The 24,226-nt window shown below is 44.5% G+C and overlaps 1 protein-coding gene across 3 annotated transcripts in view; it reads right to left on the reverse strand.

The window, feature by feature from the left end:
• Window positions 1-24,226, reverse strand: part of SH3D21 (SH3 domain containing 21) — a 156,088-nt gene that overhangs the window by 99,960 nt on the left and 31,902 nt on the right. For all 3 annotated transcript variants that reach the window (XM_073562671.1, XM_073562681.1, XM_073562663.1), the window contains exons 5-7: window positions 23,143-23,233; window positions 4,497-4,579; window positions 3,006-3,045 (exon numbers count right to left, since the gene is read on the reverse strand). In XM_073562671.1, the coding sequence (XP_073418772.1) occupies window positions 3,006-3,045; window positions 4,497-4,579; window positions 23,143-23,233 (214 nt within the window). The remainder of the gene's footprint in view (window positions 1-3,005; window positions 3,046-4,496; window positions 4,580-23,142; window positions 23,234-24,226) is intronic.

A 24,226-nucleotide genomic window follows, 5' to 3' on the forward strand; every position in this document is an offset into this window, starting at 1 on the left:
GGCGCGGCGGGGTGGCTCAATTGAATTGATCAATTTTTTTGCCAAATATCTCATTTTTGAATACAGCTGGATATCATGTGCATATGCACTTCAATTTATGCGTTCTAACCTTAAGCAGTGCTGGCTTCCCCCCCTATTTTCTTGTTGGTTTGTGGCTCACCACCACTGCTGCCGTGCACGCTTGGCTATGTCCGCTATAAATTTTTCTGTGTTCATTATGATGGATCTAGGCTGCTGTGCACACACACGGCAGCCCCGCCCTGCCCCAAGCTTTATTTAATTGTGCACCTGTGTCCGGGCCAATATCGCCCTTCATCTATGTTTGCTGGTTGGGCAATGTGTGGAGGTCAATCCTGATATGTCTGTGTTCAGACCTGGTTGGCCTTCATCTGCACTTGTTTCATCTGGCTTCATGGGAGCAATCCAGCAATGTTCAGGTACAGATTGCACTTGATGTGGTCATGCTCTTAGGAGGCCGTAATGGCACAGTATTTATTATAAATGTAGAGTAGGACCCCCCACATGAGATTGCCTTGGCGCGGCGGGGTGGCTCAATTGAATTGATCAATTTTTTTGCCAAATATCTCATTTTTGAATACAGCTGGATATCATGTGCATATGCACTTCAATTTATGCGTTCTAACCTTAAGCAGTGCTGGCTTCCCCCCCTATTTTCTTGTTGGTGGACAATTCCCACTGGAACTTTAAGGTGGCCATATTATCTTAATCCCCCAGATTTTTAGAAACCCATTTACAGAAGAAGACAGGGGCAGAATGCAGGGGCAGAGACTAGCTGCTAGGATATATCCTATACACAACATACACAAAGAATAGGAAATCCTGCCCTGCTTTCCTGTGGCTCATAGTTATATGGAGGACATTATACAACAGTAATAAGCAGTGTAACTGTGAATTCTGTGCTGTGGTGAGAAAAAGGCCTTGCACAGCCTTTAGCAGTAGCTGTATTTTTCCATCTCTCACACCATCTCTGTTTTCCTATATCTATAGAGACTTCTATGGGCCACTTGTAACCTGTAACCTGATCCCTCAGTGAGCTGAATTTTAGCAGTATTTTAGAATGAGCGATCATTGCAGCAGACTCAAGAGAGGCAAGGGGCTCAAATGTGGAAAAAGAGAGCCATTTTCTCTAATAAGATATATTTCAAAGCTTCTTTTACTCACTTGTATGATTATTGCTGTTTGTTGAAAAAAACAGTGCCCTGTGAATACGGTCCAGTGAAAAGATACCATGATCTTGTGAAATGTCTCCTGTGTATGACATAACCCCAACTACTGCTAGAAAACAAACATCTTTTTTATCATTTGCTGTATATTGATTATTTCCTTCATTGATACCCAAACCAACTTCATGATCTTGTATCAATAAAACTGACATCCATCTAGCCAAGATTTCTCTATAAGGTCTCCAAAAGGTGAAGCAGGGTTCATCACTCTTGAATAGGCAAGTTGGAACATACAGTATTTGTGACTGCTGCAATTTAGGGCAGGCAACTTTTACGAGCTATGCTAACAGATTTATGCCCTGTTTTTACAGTACTAAAAAATGCAAGCTACGACAGGTATAATTTCACATTTTTTTGTAAACAGAAGTTAGTAGCATATGATACATGTTTCTACATTTCATAACTGAAGATAAAAGTCCTTTACAGAAAAATAAAAAGTATTACTGGTATCTAAAACTTTTGCATTCTGTAAGCAACGCTATTCATTTTTATCAGATCCTTCAAATGTTCAGATAAAAAACCAAAGTTATAGTTAATATACAGTAACTAGTAAAAACATAAAAGTTTGTATTTGATAAAGGGTACACATATGGTGTGGTTAGCAAACAATGTATCGTAAATGTCCACATATTGGTCAATGTAGTTATCACTGTAAGTTGAGGAAATACCTTCTGAAATTTCTCAAGTTCCTTATGACGTTGAGTAAAACACACAAATCCTGTGTAGTGGAAAACAAACTTTACAGGCGTTGGGTGCAATAGCACTTTTCTGAGATATTGATTAAACATTTCCGTGAGACCCCAGAACTGAGGTTTGGCTGGTTTGGCCCAGGTTCTCAATCAAGACATTAGTACAGGGAACACTGGCACAATTTTTACAATAGCAGCTGTAGTGACAACAGCTAGTGAGGGGGATTTCCTACCTGGTGCCCTAAAAAACGCTTTCCGCAACCGTGTCTACATTTGTAGAACCTACCTCTATGAGTCAGAATGGAGAGCTGCTAGAAAAAGTATCTCCAGCTCATTATCAAAATTCTCAATCCTGACGTAAAATCTGTATTCAGTGAAGACAGACTTTCCTATTACTGAGATAGGAGATGGCAGCTGCTACTGATAAGATTGTATCTAGATAGAAGGGAGAGAACGCATCTAGCTCCTCCTGCCTACAGAGAATTGTATGTGTACTATTGATTTATGGAATAAAAATTAAAACTTCTGTTACTCTTTGTCTTACTTACTGTTTGCCCATCACTAGTCTGACTTCCTTGCATGCGACACCAAGTCGTGCAGTCACAAAATCCTACTGATAAAACACTGATTGTATTGAAACTACAGAAAACTGTTGAGCAAGTGACATATCCCTGGAGCCAGGGTTTCTTCTCCTCCTACGTTATGCTGCTCTCAGATTAATGTACAAAAACTTGGTGACAGATTCTCGAGTTAAAGTAAATTATGCATATAGCAGAAAACTAATACCCTATCTTAATATGTGTGGTTCTTCTTCATAAAAAAAAATAGAATAGAACATCTTTAAAGGGGTCTACTACTAGAAAAGTTGCTATGCAGCTTGTAGGGGACGTTCATAAGAGGTTATCCAACAGTGGACACCTCCATTTAATATAAAATGTGAATAGCTTTATAATCTAAAAACATGTAGAAAATCTTTTTCTGGGCATAAGAGAAAATGCTCATCAAATGTTTTCATTAATTCCCATGTATTCATTATATTTTCCATTAAAAACTGTTTTCTAAAATGTTTTACCTTTAGTATTGTTCACTGCAGCCTTTTCATTCTGTTTCAACTAAAAAGAGAAACATAGGCATAGATAAATTGCTGGGCAGGCAATATAGAAGCTAAATACAACCTACCAAATATTTTATAGACTAGAATTTAGCTTATACATCTGAGTCTTTCACAGTTAGTAAGATATTCATTATAAAAAAGTTATCTGCCATAAATGAAAGACGAGACAGGGCAGTAACTCAGGAACACAATGTTGTCTAACAACGACATCTTTGTCAGGTGGATTCTGCCAGGAACCTGCCTGAAAAAAGCTCTAAAAAACATGATAAGTAATGAGCATATGCACAGCAATGTCCAAACATCATTGCTGTGCATATGTTCTGTCTTTTGTCACTTCTCTTCATTGCTTCAGGCTTCTAAAGCAGTGAAGGGGCTAAAAAAGTGACCTGAATAGTGACGAGCAAATGTGCTCAGATAAGGTGGTATCTGAGTATGCTCAGGTGCTAACGGAGCGTCTTCGGCATGCTCAAAAATATGTTCAAGTCCCCGTGGCTGCATGTCTCACCGCTGTTCAACAGCTACAACACATGCATGGATTGCTTAACAAACAGGTGTGACAAAGTCACTGGCAAGGTACTGGAGAGGAGAGGTTTCCTTGAGGCTATTAGCTTCAATGATGTGAAACACAGAAATGTTTTGCTCCAGCACACTAAGTGTTGAGAGGGTTGTGCCGCCATTTTAAAAGGGCTGGGTTTTTGAGAACAACCATAGAGCGGGTGAGAGGTTGTATTCCATATCTCCACCCCAGGGTGTGGCTTGGTACTCAAATTGTCATCCTTCTGAGACATTCAGTGGGTCTGGAGAGGTTTACTCCAGAGAGGTGCTCGTGTTGGTGCTTAACTGAATCATGTGTTTTTGCTAACGCTGAGCGGGCAGATTCCCGCAGACGTATGGACTGTGATATACCATTTTGGTTTTTTTCCTGTTTTCCCAAAGGGTCGTGTTTATTTTTACTTCATCATGGTTTATGCCGCATGTACAGTGAAGGATTTAAAGAGACAGTGTTCCCATGTCTACCTCCATGTACAGTTGAGTGAGCCGATCTACTACACAGGTAATCCATGCGTGTGTTGCGGCTGTCAAACAGCAGCGAGACATGCAGCCGCAGGGACTCGAATGTATTCTTTGAGCACACCGAAGTCACATAGTTAGAGCACAAGCATGCTGGGATAGCACCTTATCCGAACATGTTCGCTCATCACTAGGCCTGACAATTCTTCTAGTAGCTTCTGCTTCGAAGCTGCCATTGTTTAATATGTAAAATGTAAAAAAATGCCACTGCAAAAGATGTCCAGAAGAAACTTTATGAAGGACAATGCCTGCATTTTCTTGAGGCATATTCTGCTTAAAAAATAATACAGGTACACTGACGTCTAAAAGATTACCCTTATTTTGCATTCTGTCTGAGATGCAGTGTGCAAACCACAATCACAAGCTTCACTATCTTACCGTTCTGTCTTCAGTAGGAGTAAAGTTTATTTCCATCATTTTTGGTCTTTGCTTATTGTTTTTCTTTAGATTGAGGGCCTTATCTGTAGAACAAATGAATTAAACACAATGAACTGTGCAATTTCAAACTAAATGTTTGCAAACCTTAACCCCTTCAGGGACACAGCCTAATTTGGCCTAAATGAACAAACCTCTTTTTACATTTTTTCATCATCAAGGTCCTGCAGCCACAATATATATTTTTTTTCATATTGATGCAGCTGTATGACAAGCTTGTCTTTTGGTGGGATGCGTTGCATTTGTTAGGGGCACCGTTTGGGGGCATATGCAATCTAATATCTAAATTTTATTAACTCTTTCAGAGAAGCAATAGAGAAAAAACAGCAATTCTATTTTTTTTTTTATTTTACATTTTTTCATTTACCGCGCAAATAAATTGCTAGGTGTCATTGCTACATCACAGAGCAATGCAAGAGAATGGGGTCGCATTGCAACCCTGAGGGTACTATGACCGCAAGAAGCAAGTCGCAAAAATCATACCCAGCTGGTACAATGATGAGCAGTGACACCTAGTAATCTTTGGCCACATGACGTGTCGCAAGCAAAGTCACCGTGTAGCCCCGGGCTTAGGTAATACTAAATATATTTATGGTTTCAGTAATGTTTTATTGCTCTTAGATAATAAATACACTGATGAAAAAGCATTTGTCTGTTGTTTGCAGTAATACCATTTTGTGCTTTCATTTTTTATTACACTATTTGGGAGGTCAAAAGAGCAAAAAAATCAGCAATTCTAGAAAAAAAAATATTACTGACAATTATTAAATTCCATTTTGTAGGTTGGTACAATGATTACAATATAAAATGACAATTACAATATTTTAGACAAATACTTTTTTTATTTATCTACTTCTGCACAAAAAAATTAAACTTATTTTTTTTTTGGGGGGGTCACTATATTTTGAGAGCTTTTGACTTTTCTTATTTTTCTGTAGACAGAGTTGTCCCCACATTTTTATAATTATCATTAGTGCCATTTTTTAACCTTTTTATTTTTTCGTGATGTGGTATGAACAAAAAACAAAGCACATGAATTCTGGCTTTTTTTTGCTTTATGGCGTGCAACACGTAAGATAAATAATTATATAGTTTTATAATATAGATTGGAAAAATTACTGTGAAACACTTTTTTTACAGTTTTTGCTAAATTTGACTTTTGCACAAGAAAATTAAATTTTAAAGAAAATAAAATCTTTTTATCTGTCTTATTCGTAGCCATATTGGTTTCAATTTTTTTTCTGTTAATAGAACTGTATGAGGGCTTGTTTTTTTAATAATCTATAGTCTTTATTAGTACCATTTTGCGATATATTTCACTTATTAATCACTTTTACTTTAAATTTTGTAATAAAGTTTTTGTATTCCTTTTCGGGTATTGTTTTTTTTTTTTCTCGCATAATCGTTTTATAGTACAGTGCCTTGCGAAAGTATTCGGCCCCCTGGAACTTTTCAACCTTTTCCCACATATCATGCTTCAAGCATAAAGATACCAAATGTAAATTTTTGGTGAAGAATCAACAACAAGTGGGACACAATTGTGAAGTTGAACGAAATTTATTGATTATTTTAAATTTTTGTGTTAAGTCAAAAACTGAAAAGTGGGGCATGCAATATTATTCGGCCCCTTTAACTTAACAGATGAATGCTCACATCTTTTGTCTTTAGGAATGTGGGATTGTGGACTCTCCAAGCGATAAGGACTGGCCTTACGGACATCTGGCTCATGTGTTAATAGGAATGATGGTGTAGGGATATTAATCGGTAACAAGGAGATTAGTTTAGATAGCTACATGGTGGTAGAGGTGGGTAGATGTATAATTGCACATGTTAGCTATAGGGGGTGACGGGCTAGAATTATTAATGTGTACTGTCCATCAAGACACGACTGGCTCTTTTGGAAAAACTAAGTTTGTTTCTTCCGGGCAAAATGCCTACAGTTTTAGTTGGAGACTTTAATTGCACCACAGAAGGGAATTGTGACATAACTGGTAAAAAGTTATCCAATCTTATTTCTGATTTTTCCCTACTAGATGCTGCTGCTCTGACATTTGGCATTCCACCACCGCCAACGTACCATGCTGATAGGGGTGGTATTGCATGGTATTGCATCCAGGATAGATAAAATGCTGTTTTCCAAAAATATGCTGTGTATGAATTTTGAACAAAATGCTGTACCTTTTTCTGATCATGAGTGTTTGAGAGGTGTGTTTAGTGCGATTGATGACCGTGTGTATGGGGGTGGGGTTTGGAAGCTGAATGTAAGATTGTTAGAAGATGAGGATGTGATGAATTAATTAAAAATAAAGTATAAAGAGTGGAGAGTATGTAAGAGGAATTTTGGGTGTGTGCTGGAATGGTGGGACTGGGTTAAGGTGTGTTGCAAAAAATTCTTCAAAAAATGAGGCTATAAAAAAGCTGCTATTTATCAGAGTAGATTTAATGATTTAAACAGGCGTTTAGACTGGTTAAGGAAGTGTGGAGAAAGTGGAATGGATGTGTCTGATCTGCTGGCTGAGACAAAGAGTGAATTAAAGAGTGCTATGGGTGAAAAAGGGAAAGAAATCATCTATCACACCAAAATAGAACATCTTGAGAAAGATGAAAAGTGCACGAGGTTCTTTTTTAAGAAAATGAATGGGAGAAACGTTGATATGGATAAAATCCTGGATAGGAACAGTTTGTGTGTGTCAGGTGAGAATGTGATAAAGGAGGTGAATAGGTTCTATAGCAAGTTATACTGTATGATAACAAATGGATTCATTCTGGTCTCGTTTCAGAAGTGCTGAATGGGTTAAAGAACAAGATGGATAGTGGAGAATGTGATATTTTGAAAGAGGACGTAATTATGGAAGAAGTAGAAAATGTGATGAAGAGCGCTAAAAAGAATAAGACACCAGGTAAAGACAGATTGCCAGTAGAATTCTATGTGAAGGCATGGGATTTTCTGGGTGCTGGTTTGACTGAGATATGTACAGTTGTGGCCAAAAGTATTGACACCCCTGCAATTCTGTCAGATAATACTCAGTTTCTTCCTAAAAATGATTGCAAACACAAATTCTTTGGTATTATCTTTATTTAATTTGTCTTACATGAAAAAACACAAAAAGAATTGTCCTAAAGCCAAATTGGATATAATTCCACACCAAACATAAAAATGAGGGTGGACAAAAGTATTGGCACTGTTCAAAAAATCATGGGACGCTTCTCTAATTTGTGTAAATAACAGCACCTGTAACTTACCTGTGGCACCTAACAGGTGCTGGCAATAACTAAATCACACTTGCAGCCAGTTGACATGGATTAAAGTTGACTCAACCTCTGTTCTGTGTCCTTGTGTGTACCACATTGAGCATGGAGAAAAGAAAGAAGACCAAAGAACTGTCTGAGGACTTGAGAAAACAAATTGTGAGGAAGCATGAGCAATCTCAAGCCTACAAGTCCATCTCCAAAGTCCTGCATGTTCCTGTGTCTACCGTGCGCAGTGTCATCAAGAAGTTTAAAGCCCATGGCACTGTGGCTAACCTCCCTAGATGTTAACAGAAAAGAAAAATTGACAAGAGATTTCAGCTCAAGATTGTACGGATGTTGGATAAAGAACCTCGACTAACATCCAAACAAGTTCAAGCTGCAGTCCGAGGGTACAACAGTGTCAACCCGTACTATCCGTCGGCGTCTGAATGAAAAGGGACTGTATGGTAGGAGACCCAGGAAGACCCCACTTCTTACCCCGAGACATAAAAAAGCCAGGCTGAAGTTTGCCAAAACTTACCTGAAAAAGCCTAAAACGTTTTGGAAGAATGTTCTCTGGTCAGATGAGACAAAAGTAGAGCTTTTTGGGCAAAGGCATCAACATAGAGTTTACAGGAGAAAAAAAGAGGCATTCAAAGAAAAGAACACGGTCCCTACAGTCAAACATGGCGGAGGTTCCCTGATGTTTTGGGGTTGCTTTGCTGCCTCTGGCACAGGATTGCTTGACCGTGTGCATGGCATTATGAAGTCAGAAGACTACCAACAAATTTTGCAGCATAATGTAGGGCCCAGTGTGAGAAAGCTGGGTCTCCCTCAGAGGTCATGGGTCTTCCGGCAGGACAATGACCCAAAACACACTTCAAAAAGCACTCGAAAATGGTTTGAGAGAAAGCACTGGAGACTTCTAAGGTGGCCAGCAATGAGTCCAGACCTGAATCCCATAGAACACCTGTGGAGAGATCTAAAAATGGCAGTTTGGAGAAGGCACCCTTCAAATATCAGGGACCTGGAGCAGTTTGCCAAAGAAGAATGATCTAAAATTCCAGCAGAGCATTGTAAGAAACTCATTGATGGTTACCGGAAGCGGTTGGTCGCAGTTATTTTGGCTAAAGGTTGTGCAACCAAGTATTAGGCTGAGGGTGCCAATACTTTTGTCTGGCCCATTTTTGGAGTTTTGTGTGAAATGATCAATGTTTTGCTTTTTGCTTCATTCTCTTTTGTGTTTTTTCATTTAAGACAAATTAAATGAAGATAATAATACCAAAGAATTTGTGTTTGCAATCATTTTCAGGAAGAAACTGAGTATTATCTGACAGAATTGCAGGGGTGTCAATACTTTTGGCCACAACTGTAAGTATATGTGGGAGAGTGGTAAGTTGTGTGAATCATTGAAAGAGGGGGTGCTTGTGCTTGTGCATAAGAAAGGTGACAGAAAGTGTTTAGAGAATGGGAGACCTATAACATTGTTGAATGCAGATTACAAAATCTATAGCAAATTGTTGGCGAATCGTATGCGTGAGGTGATTGGTAGTGTTGTGGATGAGGATCAAGTGTGTGCTGTGCCTGGAAGAAGTATGAGTGATAACTTATTGTTATTAAGGGATTTTATTGGCGACTGCATGGGAAGGAAACGGAAGTGTATGGTTCTGTCAATTGATTTTGAGAAAGCGTTTGATAGGGTCTCGCATGTGTTTTTGTTTAAAGTTCTGGAGAGAATGGGATTTCCTCAAAAATTTGTGAATGGGATAATGTCTTTGTATGATTGTGTGTCAAGTGAGTTTCTTGTTAATGGGTGGTTGAGTGAGAAAGTGAATATTATGTCTGGTGTAAGGCAGGGGTGTCCTATGTCCCCTGTCTTGTTTGTATGTGTGATTGAACCTTTGTTGTGTTTGGTGAGACGTGATAAAATGATACGAGGTTTGTTGGTACCTGGGAGTGGTGGGAAGCATGTGAAAGTTCTTGGATATATGGATGATGTTGTGGCTGTGAGTGAGGGTGTTGCGTCTATGAGTAGGGTTAAGTTGCTTCTGGAGTTTTTCTGTGGTGCATCTGGCATTAGAGTGAATTGGAATAAATGTAGTTTTAAATGTTTTGGGGATGACAGGGTTAAAATGGAGGAGTAAAGTGTGAGGAGGGTGCTATCAAAGTGCTGGGAGTATTATTTAATAAGGACTTTGAAGGTAAGGAGAGCTGGGAGGAGTGTGGATTGCTCATAGAGCGTAAGTTAAATTTTTGGCGACTGAGAGACTTGACCTTGAGTGGTAAGATTTTGGTCATAAAAGCGGTGATTCTTCCAATTTTGCTTTTTATTGCAACAGTTTTTCCACCATCGTGTAGGAAAATAAAAAGAGTGGAAAAGTTAGTTTTTACTTTTTTTCTGGAGCAGTAAAATAGAGAAACTTAAGAGAGAAAGTACTTTTAAGGTGTGTCACCATGGTGGCATGGCCTTTCCAAACATTGATATTTTTCTGGGGCTTCAGTATATCAAAACTGTGGTTATTTTGCTGAATAAAGGAAATAAGGGAGCGTATATGGCAAGTTATTGGGTCGCCCTCCCAGGGCTGTGGGGTACTCGGTACCGGGCCCGATGAGCTTCAATAGGAGATGTCACGGCGGCTGTAAACTGGCCCGTGGCCCTGGGCGCCCATTGTAAAAGGGGTTGTTTCAGTGTGCTTATGGTGATGAAAGTTTCTAAGTGATTCGTGACGCCACCTGTGGTGTTCGGCAATAGAGATGTAAGCCGACGCTGCAGACAGATCCTCTGGGACAGATGGTGTGGTGCAGCAATGATGTTATAGCCCTCCACAGGCAGGGCTGTAGTCCCAGGGCAGAGTAAATGAAGTGACACGTAGATGGTGTAGTGTCAGGCGCAAGGGATGTAGCAGTGCTGGGCAGGTTGGCGCAGGAATAAGTGGAGGACACCAGGGCATGTATTTCCAAAGCTTTACTCACAGTCTGTTGTACAAACAGGTGCCTGCCTCCGTACCGTGTCCTCCGGGTCAGGGACTCAGTCAACCTCCAGGCCAGATGGAATACTCCTTTCCAACACTCCGCCAACATGTACCTTTCTGAACGTCTCCTCTTATAGCGCCTTTAGGTGAAGTACTCCTAGTACTGAGTTACACTGGAGTGCCTCCTGTCCGGTGTTCTTATGAACTCTACTTGTACGGCAGACAGCTGTAGCCTGCTTCGGGGACTCCTTGCTACTAAGTCCCGGCTCACTATCCAGTTGCTGTTGTGCCTCCAAGTCTTGTGTGGGAATAAAGTGGTCACTACTTCTATTCCTCCGGTGTCTGCTGCAGGACCATTAGTATCCATACAACCTCGGGGACCGGGCCCCGGCCTTGCGCTTAGAACTTCTAGGAAGGGTTCTCTTCTAACCCATGTCCTCTGTCCTCTTTTACTCCTCACATTCCGTACTGATCTTCCTCTCTATGGAGAATCAGGCTTTCAGTCTATGTTGCTCTCTCTCTCTTCCTTTCCCGTGCCAGCAGACCCAGGTCACTGGGATCTGCTCCAGCACTTCCATCCATCTATCCCTCTCTCCGGGAATCTTCTTCTCTCCAACTCTCTAACCAACTGACTGACCTCTCATCCTAAACTCTTCCCGCTCTTTGTAATGTAATCTAACTACACCCACCGCCCAGCACGTTTCGTGTTCCAAGCAGGGAGCCACCAATGGGTGCTTTGCTATACTCCAAGCAGGGAGCCGCCGAAGGTGCTTTGCTACATAACTTTGTGGTGTGGGGTGCAGGTGTTGGAGTGTGGTCAGGAGTCTCCACCTTACCTGGATGATGGGATACCATACCTCAGGAGGAGGTGCAGTACCTCTGTGGCGACTGAGCCTCAGGGGCGCCACATAATTCTGCTGGTTGGATGTTATATGGCTTATGTTGGAGAAAGAGGGATGCTAGAGTGCCTGTTGCTTTCAAGTGTCCGGTCTGGTATGAGGTGATTGAGAAGTTTGTGAGGAAGCATGATTTACTGAGTGTGCTGATGAATGATTTTAGAATGGCTAAGACTGTGATGAAAATAATACGTAAGAATGACGTGGAATGTAATATGTAATATTGTGGGGTTGAGAGGGAATGAAGTTTTGTTTGCATGGAAGAGTTTGGGAACGCACAGGATGTCTAATAGACAAAGGGATATTGTATGGATGTCCTTGCACAATATTTTGCCTGTTCGACAGGTTCAGAAGAGACTAGGTCTGACCAGAACTGATGTGTGCCCAAGGGGAGGATGTGGTGGATGTGAGACTGTGTGGCATACTATGTGGGACTGTGATTACGCGTGCAGTGTGTGGAAATATGTAGGTGGGTTTTGTAAGGAGTTAGCGGGTGTGAGTTTTATTTCCTGGTGTGTTGCAATGTTTGGAATTGGTGCATGTGGTCATGTGAAAAATAGAATCTTATGGTTAATTATGACTTGTGTGATACAGAGTTTGTGGGATGTAAGGAATTTAGGAATTTTCAAAGAGAAGCATGTATCTGTGAATAAGTGTGTCGGGATGATCCTTTCTAGATTATACTTGACTTATAAATTAGTGGTGGTTCTGATGCAGAGGGTGTCTGGAAACTTAAAAAACGGCAGCACCTGATCAAATATCAGTGAATTTTAGTGATGTTTATTGATGTTTAGGATGTTTTTTGTGTATACCCTTGGTTTGCTATACTAAAATAAATATGAACCATGATGATCAGAGTTGAAACAACAACGTTTAAGTTAATGAGCTTATATTGAGTTGTTTATAACTAACCTGAATGGTTTTAAAAAAAAAAAAAGAAACACCATGTCTGCAAATTGAGATTCTGATTTGGCTGTTATCCTAAGTCATATTACAAGACTCGTTGAAGGGTTGATTGTGACTTGTAGGATCGCTACTACCAATAGGTGGCGCTGTAGAGTAAAAGTCCTCTTTCTCTCTGAAGAGGCAATTTGCATACAGCAGATCAAGCAGTACACTTATCAGCTTAGCACATATATGTAATGGAGATTTAATTTACTACTGATCCTGATAGATAGATATATGTTTTGGAGCATTAAGGAGTACTTGTACACATGCTGTGGATTTCTCACACTAAAATTCCCATTGTCACTTGTGGAATTTGTTGTGAAGTGAAATCCACACTGACAATCTGTTTTCTTGGCTTTAGGATACATGTTTTCAAATACCCTATAGTAAATGGAGGGGAGTTTCTCGTATCCCCATAATTTTGACATGTCAGAGAGCAGCCAGAAAAGGAACAATCATATTCATACAGAGGAGTGTTGATTGCAGTTGCAGAGGTCGTGACCGGGTCAGTGCGAGGGAGGAGCCTGCCGTCGCCAGCAGAAACTTCAACTGGATGTGTGTTCTCAGACACACATCCAGTTGAAGTGTATTGCAGCACACAGGCCCGTTGGGTCCATGCGATGCAATACACGCTGCCGGCCAATTAGACGCCAGCAGCTGATGTTGGCATTAACGTGACTGAGGGCGCATGGCAGTGATGTCATGCACTCATGTCACTTGCACAATGAAATCAGCTGCTGGCTTCAGAAAAGGACATCATGCTGCTGGGGAGGAAAGGTGAGTATAATTGTATTAGGCGTCGGGTTCCTGCCACTGCACAGCAGGAATCCAGAGCCTTGCACCCAGCGGTCTCCCAGTCTTCTTCAGCCGTAGTGGAGCCTGCTCAGCAGATTCGTCGGTCCCAGCGCTCTGCCCAGGTCAACTCCATGGGTTTGCTTGCTGCTGCCACCTCTGGCACAGCTATGACAATGCATGATGCTCAGCAGCGAGATTATCCAGGGACTAAGTCCTCATGTCGGGCCACTGAGCATGCCCGTGGAGTGATCTCCCACTGGAGATCGAGGGTCAAGTGCTCAAGTCCTGCTCGTGTTCGGATTGGCACATCCGAGAAGCTAGGAAGGTCCCGGACGCCCGTGGCTATAAAAGGTTCGCATGGCCGCTCGCCCATGAGCTAGGATAGACTGTATTTACAGACTATGAGGTGTGAGAGATGTATGCACGTATGAATGTATCTGGTGATTGACTCATTATGAAACCCCTACCCTTGGTACACATGTGTTGTGCAGCCTAGCCTGCTAGCACCCAGGCTTAGGTGTAGATAGGTCAGGGTTTGAGTCAGACTTTGGTCCTCACCAGTGATCCAGCACACCTCAGTGCATGTGCTTCACACACCACTGCCAGCGTCTTTAGCGGCGCTCGTGGCAGCGACACCGTGCGCTCAGTGGGCCTAGAGGGACTCTAACCCCGTGTCCTTGGGGTAGCGTTCTGTGGCCGTACACTGGTCTGCCCCTGTACACACTGGGTGACGATAACCCGCGTGTGTTCTTATAGTATACCGCCATATAGCATCCGCCATTACTGAGCAGCAGGTTACCACCCCTGCACGGTGGACCCCGGGCTGCGAACGCACCTTATTACCATCTTTATTATTTGGTGTGTTCCGCTAACCCTAATATTATCCTAGCGCCAGGGTCTGGCTAGTAATGGCGGATGAACAGCGACTGCTGCAGTACATCTGGCAACTGCAGGGCAGGCTGGCGGCTCTCGAGCGTTCAGCCTCAGCTGCGGATGTTACTGCGATCGCTGTTCAGGCAGCCACAGAGGCTGTCTCCCGTGTGACCACGGCCATCCCTGCCCCGACTTTGTCCTGCCTCCCGCTGCCCGAGAAGTTCTCGGGTGATAGCGCTTCTTGTAGGGGTTTCGAAAGCCAGTGCTCTATACAGCTGGAGCTGCTGGCCGCACGATTCCCTTCTGAGCCGGCTAAAGTGGGATTTATTATTTCCCTCTTGTCGGGCAGGGCTTTGGAGTGGGCCACACCGCTGTGGGAGCGTGGTGATCATGTGGTGCAGAGTGTCTCGCGGTTCTTGGACACTGTGAAGCAGGTCTTCCTGGGATCACGAGTCACCCATGACACCGCGCTCCGGCTTCTGGCATTGTCACAGGGCTCGTCCATGGTCAGCTACTTTGCCATCCAGTTCCGGACGCTGGCCTCAGAGTTAGAGTGGCCAGATAAGGTCCTCATTCCAGCATTCTGGAGAGGTTTGGCTGGCCATGTGAACTACGCTTTGGCCACCAGGGAGATTCCCGCTACACTGGAGGAGCTTATCACTGTCTCCACCCGTATAGATCTTCGCTTTGCTGAGCGAAAGTTGGAGCGGGACCAGTGTAGGCAGAGGTTTAAGTTGGCACCTAGTTTTGCTAAACCTCTGGAATCTTCCGATCCGGCATCCGAGCGTCAGGGAGCTTCCCGTGAGGCATCCGGGCCCCGGTCCACTCGAGCTCCTGTGAGCTGTCATGTTTGCCGGCAGTCCGGTCACCTTGCCAACTGGTGCCCCTAGCAGCTGGGAGAACGCTCGCGCCTAGTGGCCGTAGGAGGCGGCGCACTAGAATCAGCGACGTTTTCCTCCAAGCTGTCCTTTAAGGGGACACTTGAGTTTGATTCTTCCACTCTGGCGGTGGAGGTTTGCGTGGATTCCGGGGCAGAGGGCAATTTTATGTCGTCAGTCTTTGCTCAACGGCACGCTATACCCCTGGTTATGATGTCTACACCAGTCACCATAAGAGTGGTGAACGGTGCCACTCTACCCTCACAGATAACCCACCAGACCGTCCCCTTGTTACTCTCAGTGGCTCCATCTCATCAGGAGATGATATCCCTCCTCATCATGCCCGAGGGTATTAACCAGGTACTTCTAGGGGTCCCCTGGCTGCGGTACCACTCCCCCCATATAGAGTGGTCCTCAGGGAGGATTATTGGGTGGAGTAAATCATGTGAGGGTAGATGTCTGAGGGAGTGCATTCAGGTTGCCTCCACCGAGGTTCCCTCTGATCTCTCCTCGCTCCCCAAACACTATCAACAGTATGCGGACGTGTTCTCCAAAAAGGCGGCGGAGACCCTTCCACCGCATCGCCCCTATGACTGTCCTATTGACCTCTTGTCTGGTGCTGAGCCTCCCCGGGGTCGAGACTATCCCCTATCTCTCCCGGAGATAGAGGCCATGTCTCAATACATCAGGGAGAATCTGGCAAAAGGATTCATTAGGAAGTCAGTGTCACCAGCAGGGGCGGGATTCTTCTTCATCCAGAAGAAGAGTGGGGAACTACGTCCTTGCATTGATTATAGGGGTCTTAACGCCATCCCCGTTAAGAATAAGTATCCTCTGCCCCTGATATCAGAGCTGTTTGATAGGCTTCGGGGAGCGAGGGTGTTTTCCAAACTTGATCTGCGGGGGGCTTACAACCTGATTCACATCCGTGATGGGGACGAATGGAAGACGGCATTTAACACCAGGGCTGGGCACTGTGAATACCTGGTGATGCCCTTCGGCCTCTGTAATGCTCCAGCCTTCTTCCAAGACTTTGTGAACAATATCTTCCGGGATATGCTTACCACCTCGGTTGTAGTCTATCTGGATGATATTCTCATCTACTCCCCAGATATTGACTCCCACCGGAGAGATGTTTGCAAAGTTTTCGATCACCTGTGGGCAAACTCCCTCTATGCCAATTTGGAGAAGCGTGTGTTTGAGCAGGAGTCCATGCCTCTCCTGGGCTATATCATCTCCGCCCGGGGATTGGCCATGGATCCTGCCAAGCTACAGGCGGTGATGGATTGGCAGGAACCTCATTCTCTCAAAGCGGTGCAGCGCTTTATGGGGTTCATAAATTATTATCGCCAATTCATCCCCCACTTCTCGACTTTGGTAGCACACTTGGTAGCCCTCACCAAGATGGGTGCAAATCCCAAGTTGTGGTCGGAACCGGTCTCCAAGGCCTTCTCCTCCATTAGGTCCCATTTCGCTAGCGCTCCCATTCTACATAGATAAGCCCTTCATTCTGGAAGTGGATGCCTCTACCATCGGTGCTGGAGCGGTCCTGTTTCAGAAGGACACACAAGGTCGGAAGCACCCATGCTTCTTTTTCTCCAAGACCTTCACACCGGCGGAGAGGAATTATGCCATCGGGGACAGGGAGTTGCTAGCGATGAAGTTGGCCTTTTCGGAGTGGAGACACCTCCTGGTGGGGGCTCACCACCCTTTGCAGGTGATCACTGACCACAAAAACTTGGTGTATTTGCAAACAGCCCAGCGGCTAAACTCTCGCCAGGCCAGATGGTCTTTGCTCTTTTCCCGGTTCCACTTCACCCTCCATTTTCTCTCCGGGGAGAAGAACGTCCGGGCCGATGCTCTCTCCCACTCCGTGGTGTCATCAGAGGAAGAGGAGGAGGAGCCTCGGCTGATCGTCCCATCCGAGAGCCTGAGGACTGTGGCTCCAGTTGCCCTTGAGGCAGTACCTCCGGGCAAGACATTTGTCCCTGCCCGTCTGCGACCGGAGGTCCTCTCTTGGGCTCATTCATCCAGGGTGGGTGGACATTTCGGGACAAAACGGACCTCTGAGCTTTTGGCGAGGATGTACTGGTGGCCGCATATGGCCCATGACATCAGGGATTATATTCAGGCGTGCGTCTCTTGCGTCCAGAATAGGTCCTCTCAGCAGCGGCCCGCTGGGCTTCTTTTTCCTCTGCTGGTAGTGGACAGGCCCTGGGAGATGGTCGGTATGGACTTTGTGGTGGGGCTACCCAAGTCCAGTGGCAGCACAGTCATTTGGGTTGTCACCGACCATTTCTCTAAGATGGTGCACTTGGTACCTCTCTCCCAGTTACCTTCTGCGCGGGGCCTGGCAGTGTTGTTCATTAAGCACGTTTTCCACCTGCATGGCATGCCGGACAAGATTGTCAGTGACCGAGGTCCTCAGTTTGCATCTCGGTTTTGGAGAGAGCTTTGTTCCCTGCTCAGCATTGAGCTGAATCTCTCCTTGGCCTATCATCCCGAGACGAATGGGTTGGTAGAGAGAGCCAACCAGACCCTGATCACATATTTTCGACATTTTGTCTCGGCCAGGCATGACGACTGGGCATCCTTGCTGCCGTGGGCAGAGTTCGCTTTGAACAATGCTGTGGCTGACTCCACCGGTCAGACCCCATTCCTCCTAAACTACAGTCAGCATCCGCGCGTCCCTGTGCCCATGCCCATGTCATCCACCGACTCCAGGGTGGCAGACTGGGCGGTGGAGGCACGTGACATTTGGGATCGCACCCAGGATGCTATCCGGGCTTCCAAGGAGAGAATGAGGACCTCCGCTGACGCACACCGGCGCCCTGCTCCGACTTTTGCCCCTGGCGTCTTGGTGTGGCTCTCCGCCCGAAACATCAGGCTGCGGGTAGAGTCCGCACCGCGCTACATTGGCCCCTTCAAGGTCCTCAAGCAGATCAGCTCTGTGGTCTACCACCTGGCCCTTCCACCACACTTGGTTATCTCTGATACATTCCACGTGTCCCTCCTTAAGCCTGTTCACTTGTCCCGGTTCTCCGAGTCATCTGCCGGGACATCAGACTTGTCTTTGGACGAGTTTGACATCAATGCCATCATGGGATGCAAGGTGATGCAGGGCAAAAACTTTTATTTGGTGGATTGGAAGAGTCATGGTCCAGAGGCTCGGACCTGGGAGCCAGTGGAGAACGTCCAGGCTCCGCTCCTCATTGCGGCGTTTGAGCGTAGCAAGGCTCAGGGGGGACCCTAGGAGGGGGGTAATGTTAGGCGTCAGGTTCCTGCCACTGAACAGCAGGAATCCAGAACCTTGCACCCAGCGGTCTCCCATTCTTTTTCAGCCACAGTGGAGCCTGCTCAGAAGATTCGTCAGTCCCGGCGCTCTGCCCAGGTCAACTCCGTGGGTTTGCTTGCTGCTGCCACCTCTGGCACAGCTATGACAATGCATGATGCTCAGCAGCGAGATTCTCCAGGGACTAAGTCCTCATGTCAGGCCACTGAGCATGCCCGTGGAGTGATCTCCCATTGGAGATCGAGGGTCACGTGCTCAGGTCCTGCTCGTGTTCGGATTGGCCCATCCGAGAAGCTAGGAAGGTCCCGGACGCCCGTCGCTATAAAAGGTTCTCATGGCCGCTCGCCCATGAGCTAGGATAGACTGTATTTACAGACTATGAGGTGTGAGAGATGTATGCACGTATGAATGTATCTGGTGATTGACTCATTATGAAACCCCTACCCTTGGTACACATGTGTTGTGCAGCCTAGCCTGCTAGCGCCCAGGCTTAGGTGTAGGTAGGTCAGGGTTTGAGTCAGACATTGGTCCTCACCAGTGATCCAGCACGCCTCAGTGCACGTGCTCCACACACCACTGCCAGCGTCCATAACGGCGCTCGTGGCAGCGACGCCGCGCGCTCAGTAGGCCTAGAGGGACTCTAACCCCGTGTCCTTGGGGTAGCGTTCCGTGGCCATACACTGTGCGCTCTTTTAGCCGAGCTCTGTGAGCGCAAACTGACTCCGGCATTTATGTTCAGTGGTAGTGCGGCTCTGTGAAGCAACAGAGTCCGCCCCTGTACACACCGGGTGACGATAACCCGCGTGTGTTCTTATAGTATACCGCCATATAGCATCCGCCATTACTGAGCAGCAAGTTACCACCCCTGCACGGTGGACCCCGGACTGCGAACGCACCTTATTACCATCTTTATTATTTGGTGCGTTCCGCCAGCCCTAACAAATTGTTTGTTTTTTTCCTATGCATTAAAGAACAGCGGCAGAACAGAGACATATGCGAGCATGGGGCCCAGGATAAAGAACATATATTACCATGAATCCCAGGATAAGGGACATATTAACAGGAAGGGGCCCAGGATGAGGGACCTATTACCTGAATGGGGCCCTGGATAAGGGTCATATACCAGGATGGGCGATATGCAGTGGGGAAAAAAAGTATTTAGTCAGCCACCAATTGTGCAAGTTCTCCCACTTAAAAAGATGAGAGAGGCCTGTAATTGACATCATAGCTAGACCACAACTATGAGAGTCAAAATGAGAAAACACATCCAGAAAATCACCTTGTCTGATTTGGCAAGATTTATTTTGCAAATTATGGTGGAAAATAAGTATTTGGTCATTAACAAAAGTTCATCTAATATTTTGTTATTTATCCTTTGTTGGCAATGACAGAGGTCAAACGTTTTCTGTAAGTCTTCACAAGGTTGGCACACACTGTTGGTGGTATGTTGGCCCATTCCTCCATGCATATCTCCTCTAGAGCAGTGATGTTTTGGGCCTGTCGCTGGGCAACACGGAGTTTGAAATCTTTCAAATCCCTCCAAGGTCCCTCCAGGACCTTCATATGCTTCTTACGAAGCCACTCCTTCTTACGAAGCCACTCTTTTGTTGCCCTGGTGGTGTGTTTGGGATCATTATCATACTAAAAGAGGTTGGCACTCAAAATCTCACAATACATGGCCCCATTCATTCTTTCATGTACACGGATCAGTCGTCCTGGTCCCTTTACAGAGAAACAGCCCCAAAGCATGATGTTGCCACCCTCATGCTTCACAGTAGGTATGATGTTCTTTGGATGCAACTCATTGGTACTGCAGGATCTGAGTCCCTGGCGGCATAGTGTGTTACTGATGGTTGCCTTTGTAAAGGTGGTCCCAGCTCTATGCAGGTCATTCACTAGGTCCCCTCATGTGGTTATGGGATTTTTGCTCACCGTACTTGTGATGATTTTGACCCCACGGGGTGAGATCTTGCGTGGAGCTCCAGATCAAGGGAGATTATCAATGGTCTTGTATGTCTTCCATTTCCTTATTATTGCTCCCACAGTTGATTTCATCATACCAAGCTGCAGATTCAGTCTTCCCAGCCTGGTGCAGGGCTACAATTTTGTTTCTGGTGTCCTTCAACAACTCTTTGGTCTTCACCATAGTGGAGTTTGGAGTGTGACTGTTTGAGGTTGTGGTCAGGTGTCTTTTATACTGATAGTAAGTTCAAACATGTGCCATTACTATAGGTAGTGAGTGGAGGACACAGGAACCTCTTAAAGAAGAAGTTATAGGTCTGTGAGAGTCAGAAATCTTGCAAGTTTTTAGGTGACCAAATACATATTTTCCACCATAATGTGCTAACTAAATGTTGCAATATCAGACAAGGTGATTTTCTGGATTTGTTTTCTCATTTTGACTCTCATAGTTGTGATCTACCTATGATGTCAATTACAGGCCTCTCTCATCTTTTTAAGTGGGAGAACTTGCACAATTGGTGGCTGACTAAATACTTCCCCCCCCACTGTTTATACCGGGATGGAGAACACATACAGCTGTGCTCAAAAGTTTACTTAGCCAGGCAGAATTTTTGCTTTCTTGGCGTTTTTTTCAGGGAATATGAATGATAACACCAAAATGTCTTCTCCATGGTTAGTGGTTTGGTGAAGCCATTTATTGTCAAACTACTGTGTTTTCTCTTTTTAAATCATAATAATAACCCAAAACATCCGAATGACCCTGATCAAAAGTTTACATACCCCATTTCTTAATACTGTGTATTGCCCCTCTAACATCAATGACAACTTGAAGTCTTTTGTGGTAGTTGTGGATGAGGTTCTTTTATTTCTCAGGTGGTAAAGCTGCCCATTCTTCTTGGTAAAAAGTCTCCAGTTCCTGTAAATTTCTCTGCTGTCTAGCATGAACTGCGCATTTGAGATCTCCCCAGAGTGGCTTAATGATATTGAGGTCAGGAGACTGAGATGGCCACTCCAGAAACTTCACTTTATTCTGCTGTAGCCAATGACAGGTCAACTTGGCCTTGTGTTTTGGATCGCTGTCATGTTGGAACGTCCAAGTACGTCCCATGCACAGCTTCCAGGGTGATACTTGCACAGTAATGGCTTTCTTCTGGCGACTCGACCATGCAACCCATTTTTTTTCTTCAAGTGCCACCTTATTGTGCATCTTGAAACAGCCACACCGCTAGTTTTCAGAGAGTCCAGTATTTCAGCTGATATTATTTGTGGGTTTTTCTTTGCATCCTGAACAATTTTCCTGGCGGTTGTAGACAAAATTTTTGTTGGTCTACCTGACTGTGGTTTTGTTTTTACAAAGCCCCTGATTTTCCATTTGTTAATCACAGTTTGAACGCTGCTGACTGGCATTATCAGTTCCTTGGATATCTTTTTGTATCCCTTTCCTGTTTTATACAGTTTAACTACCTTTTCTCATTGATCCGTTAACAATTTCTTTGCTTTCCCCATGACTCACAATCCAGAAACATCAGTGGCTAAAAGAAAGATGCAAGAGTCTGCCTGGATCCCGGAAACTCACTCAGCTATTATGCACACACACTGATTACAAGCAAGCAGGTCACAGATGAGAATACTATCTTTAGTAGCCAGTCAAACCTATTTGTGTCAACTTCTGTGCATGTTATCAAGCCAAAATCACCAGGGTATGTGAACTTTTGATCAGGGTCACTTGGATGTTTTGGGTTGTCATTATGATTTAAAAAGAGAAAACACAGTAGTTTTGACAATGAATGGCTTCACCCAACCACTAACCATGAGTGGAGAAAAAGTTTTGGTGTTATTATTCATATTCTCTGAAAAAAGGCCAAGAAATCAAAAATTCTGCCGGGGCACAACTGTATATACCAGGATGGGGTGGGGAGCCAAATCTTGCACCGGAGTCCATCGGTCTCTAGTTACGTCACTGTGTTCATACATTATATTTACAATGTGTAATGCTTAATTTTAGTGTCGGACTGGGGTTCCAAGGCCCCACAAGTAACATTGACTTTGGGGAGGCACTTTTCACCTGCATACAAATATTACACTACCCTTGTTTACAAAGTTACCTGTATCTCTATATAATAATAAACTGGGTAGTTTGGTTAATGAATGATCAGATGATGCATTTTTCTGTATAGTGTGAATCAAGTGAATTATGCCACGTAATGTCCGTACAGTGGGGTTGGGGGCACAGCTCTGCACAGGGGCCCACCGGGTGGTTTCCCCTGTTACACTATGGGCCAGTCCGAGCCTGCTTCATTTGCCTTGTGGGTTTTCTGCAAGAGGGCAAAACATTTTCTGCATTTTCTGCAAGATTTTACACAGATAATACCTGATTCTTAGTGTTCCAAGCAATGGGACAACCTATTATCTTTATTTTTCCAGGAATTGTACAAGCACAAAGAGACATAAATTGATGATCAAGGTTTTCTAGGCCCTAGAGATACAGATTTCTATATGCTAAAAAGAAAGCATAAATCAAAATTATCTGCACAAAAAAATAAAAAATGCAAAAGAATCATAACTATTTTTCACCAGCAAAAATAATAATTAACGAACTATTTGTTTAGTAAGCATAATGTTTCCTTCTCTACAACTGTATAATTATAATTAACTTTTTTATTATCATACTCGGTGTAATTCACCATTTAAGCAGTGTTTGGTTTGCAATCTTACATATTTTGTTTCCAATCTCAGTCATACCTGGAGGAGGCTCAGAAATTTCTTGCACAAAGTTGGATGGAAAGGCTCCGACCAAATCTCCCTTCTTGCCCAGCCACCAACCATCTTCAATCTGAAGAAGTCCAGCACATTGTTTATACCAAAGATAATTTACAGTTCAAATAAAAATGCATCAGAGCAGCTGGAATTAAGCTGGCCATACACATTAGATGGGAGGTTACTCAACCATTGATCAAATGATTGATGAATTATTGTTACAGTCATTCAAAATGGTCTATGGCTGCCGTTCGTGTACTGTATATCCAAAAGATATACATATATACTCACGTATAAGCTGAGATTTTCAGCCCATTTTTTGGGGCTGAAAGTCCCCCTCTCGGCTTATACACGAGTCATATACATGGGGGTCGGCGGGGGAGGGGGAGCTGGGGTGTCAGAGATCATTCTTACCCCCCCAGCGCGGTCTCTGCAGCCCCCCCCCGCTTCTCCCACCATCTCTCTTCCTGCCTTCAGCAGTCACGTGGTACCGCTCATTACACTCATGAATATGCGCATATTCATGAGTGTAATGAGCGGTACCACGTGACCGCTGAAGGCAGGAAGGGAGACCGTGGGAGAAGCAGGGATGCAGAGACCACGCCAGGAGGGGGTAAGTATATCCAGTATTCACCTATCCAGGGTCCATCGCTGCTCACCGCTGTCTGCCGCGTCCTGTGTCAGTGACATTTAGGCAGCAAAGGGCGCGGTGATGTGGATAGTGTGCGACGCGCCCTCTGCTGGCTGAACAGTCACTGACACAGGAATGGCAGACAGTGGTGAGCAGCGATGGACCCTGGACAGGTGAATATCTCAGGTGCTGGGTACTGAGCAGGAGAGGTGAGTATGGCATTTTTTTTATTTTTTTGTAGCAGCATATGGGGGCATAATATATGGAGCGTCTTATGGGGGCAGCATAAGGGGGCATATTTTATGAAGCAGCATATTGGAGTATAGTCTATGGAGCAGCATATGGGGACATAGTCTATGGAGGGGCATATTCTATGGAGCAGCATATGGGGGCAGCATATGGGGCATATTCTATGGAGCAGCATATGGGGGCATATTC

The sequence above is a fragment of the Dendrobates tinctorius genome, unplaced genomic scaffold (genome assembly GCF_039654945.1).
Source record: "Dendrobates tinctorius isolate UK_male_01 unplaced genomic scaffold, ASM3965494v1 ptg000015l, whole genome shotgun sequence".
NCBI classification, from domain to species: Eukaryota; Metazoa; Chordata; class Amphibia; order Anura; family Dendrobatidae; genus Dendrobates; species Dendrobates tinctorius.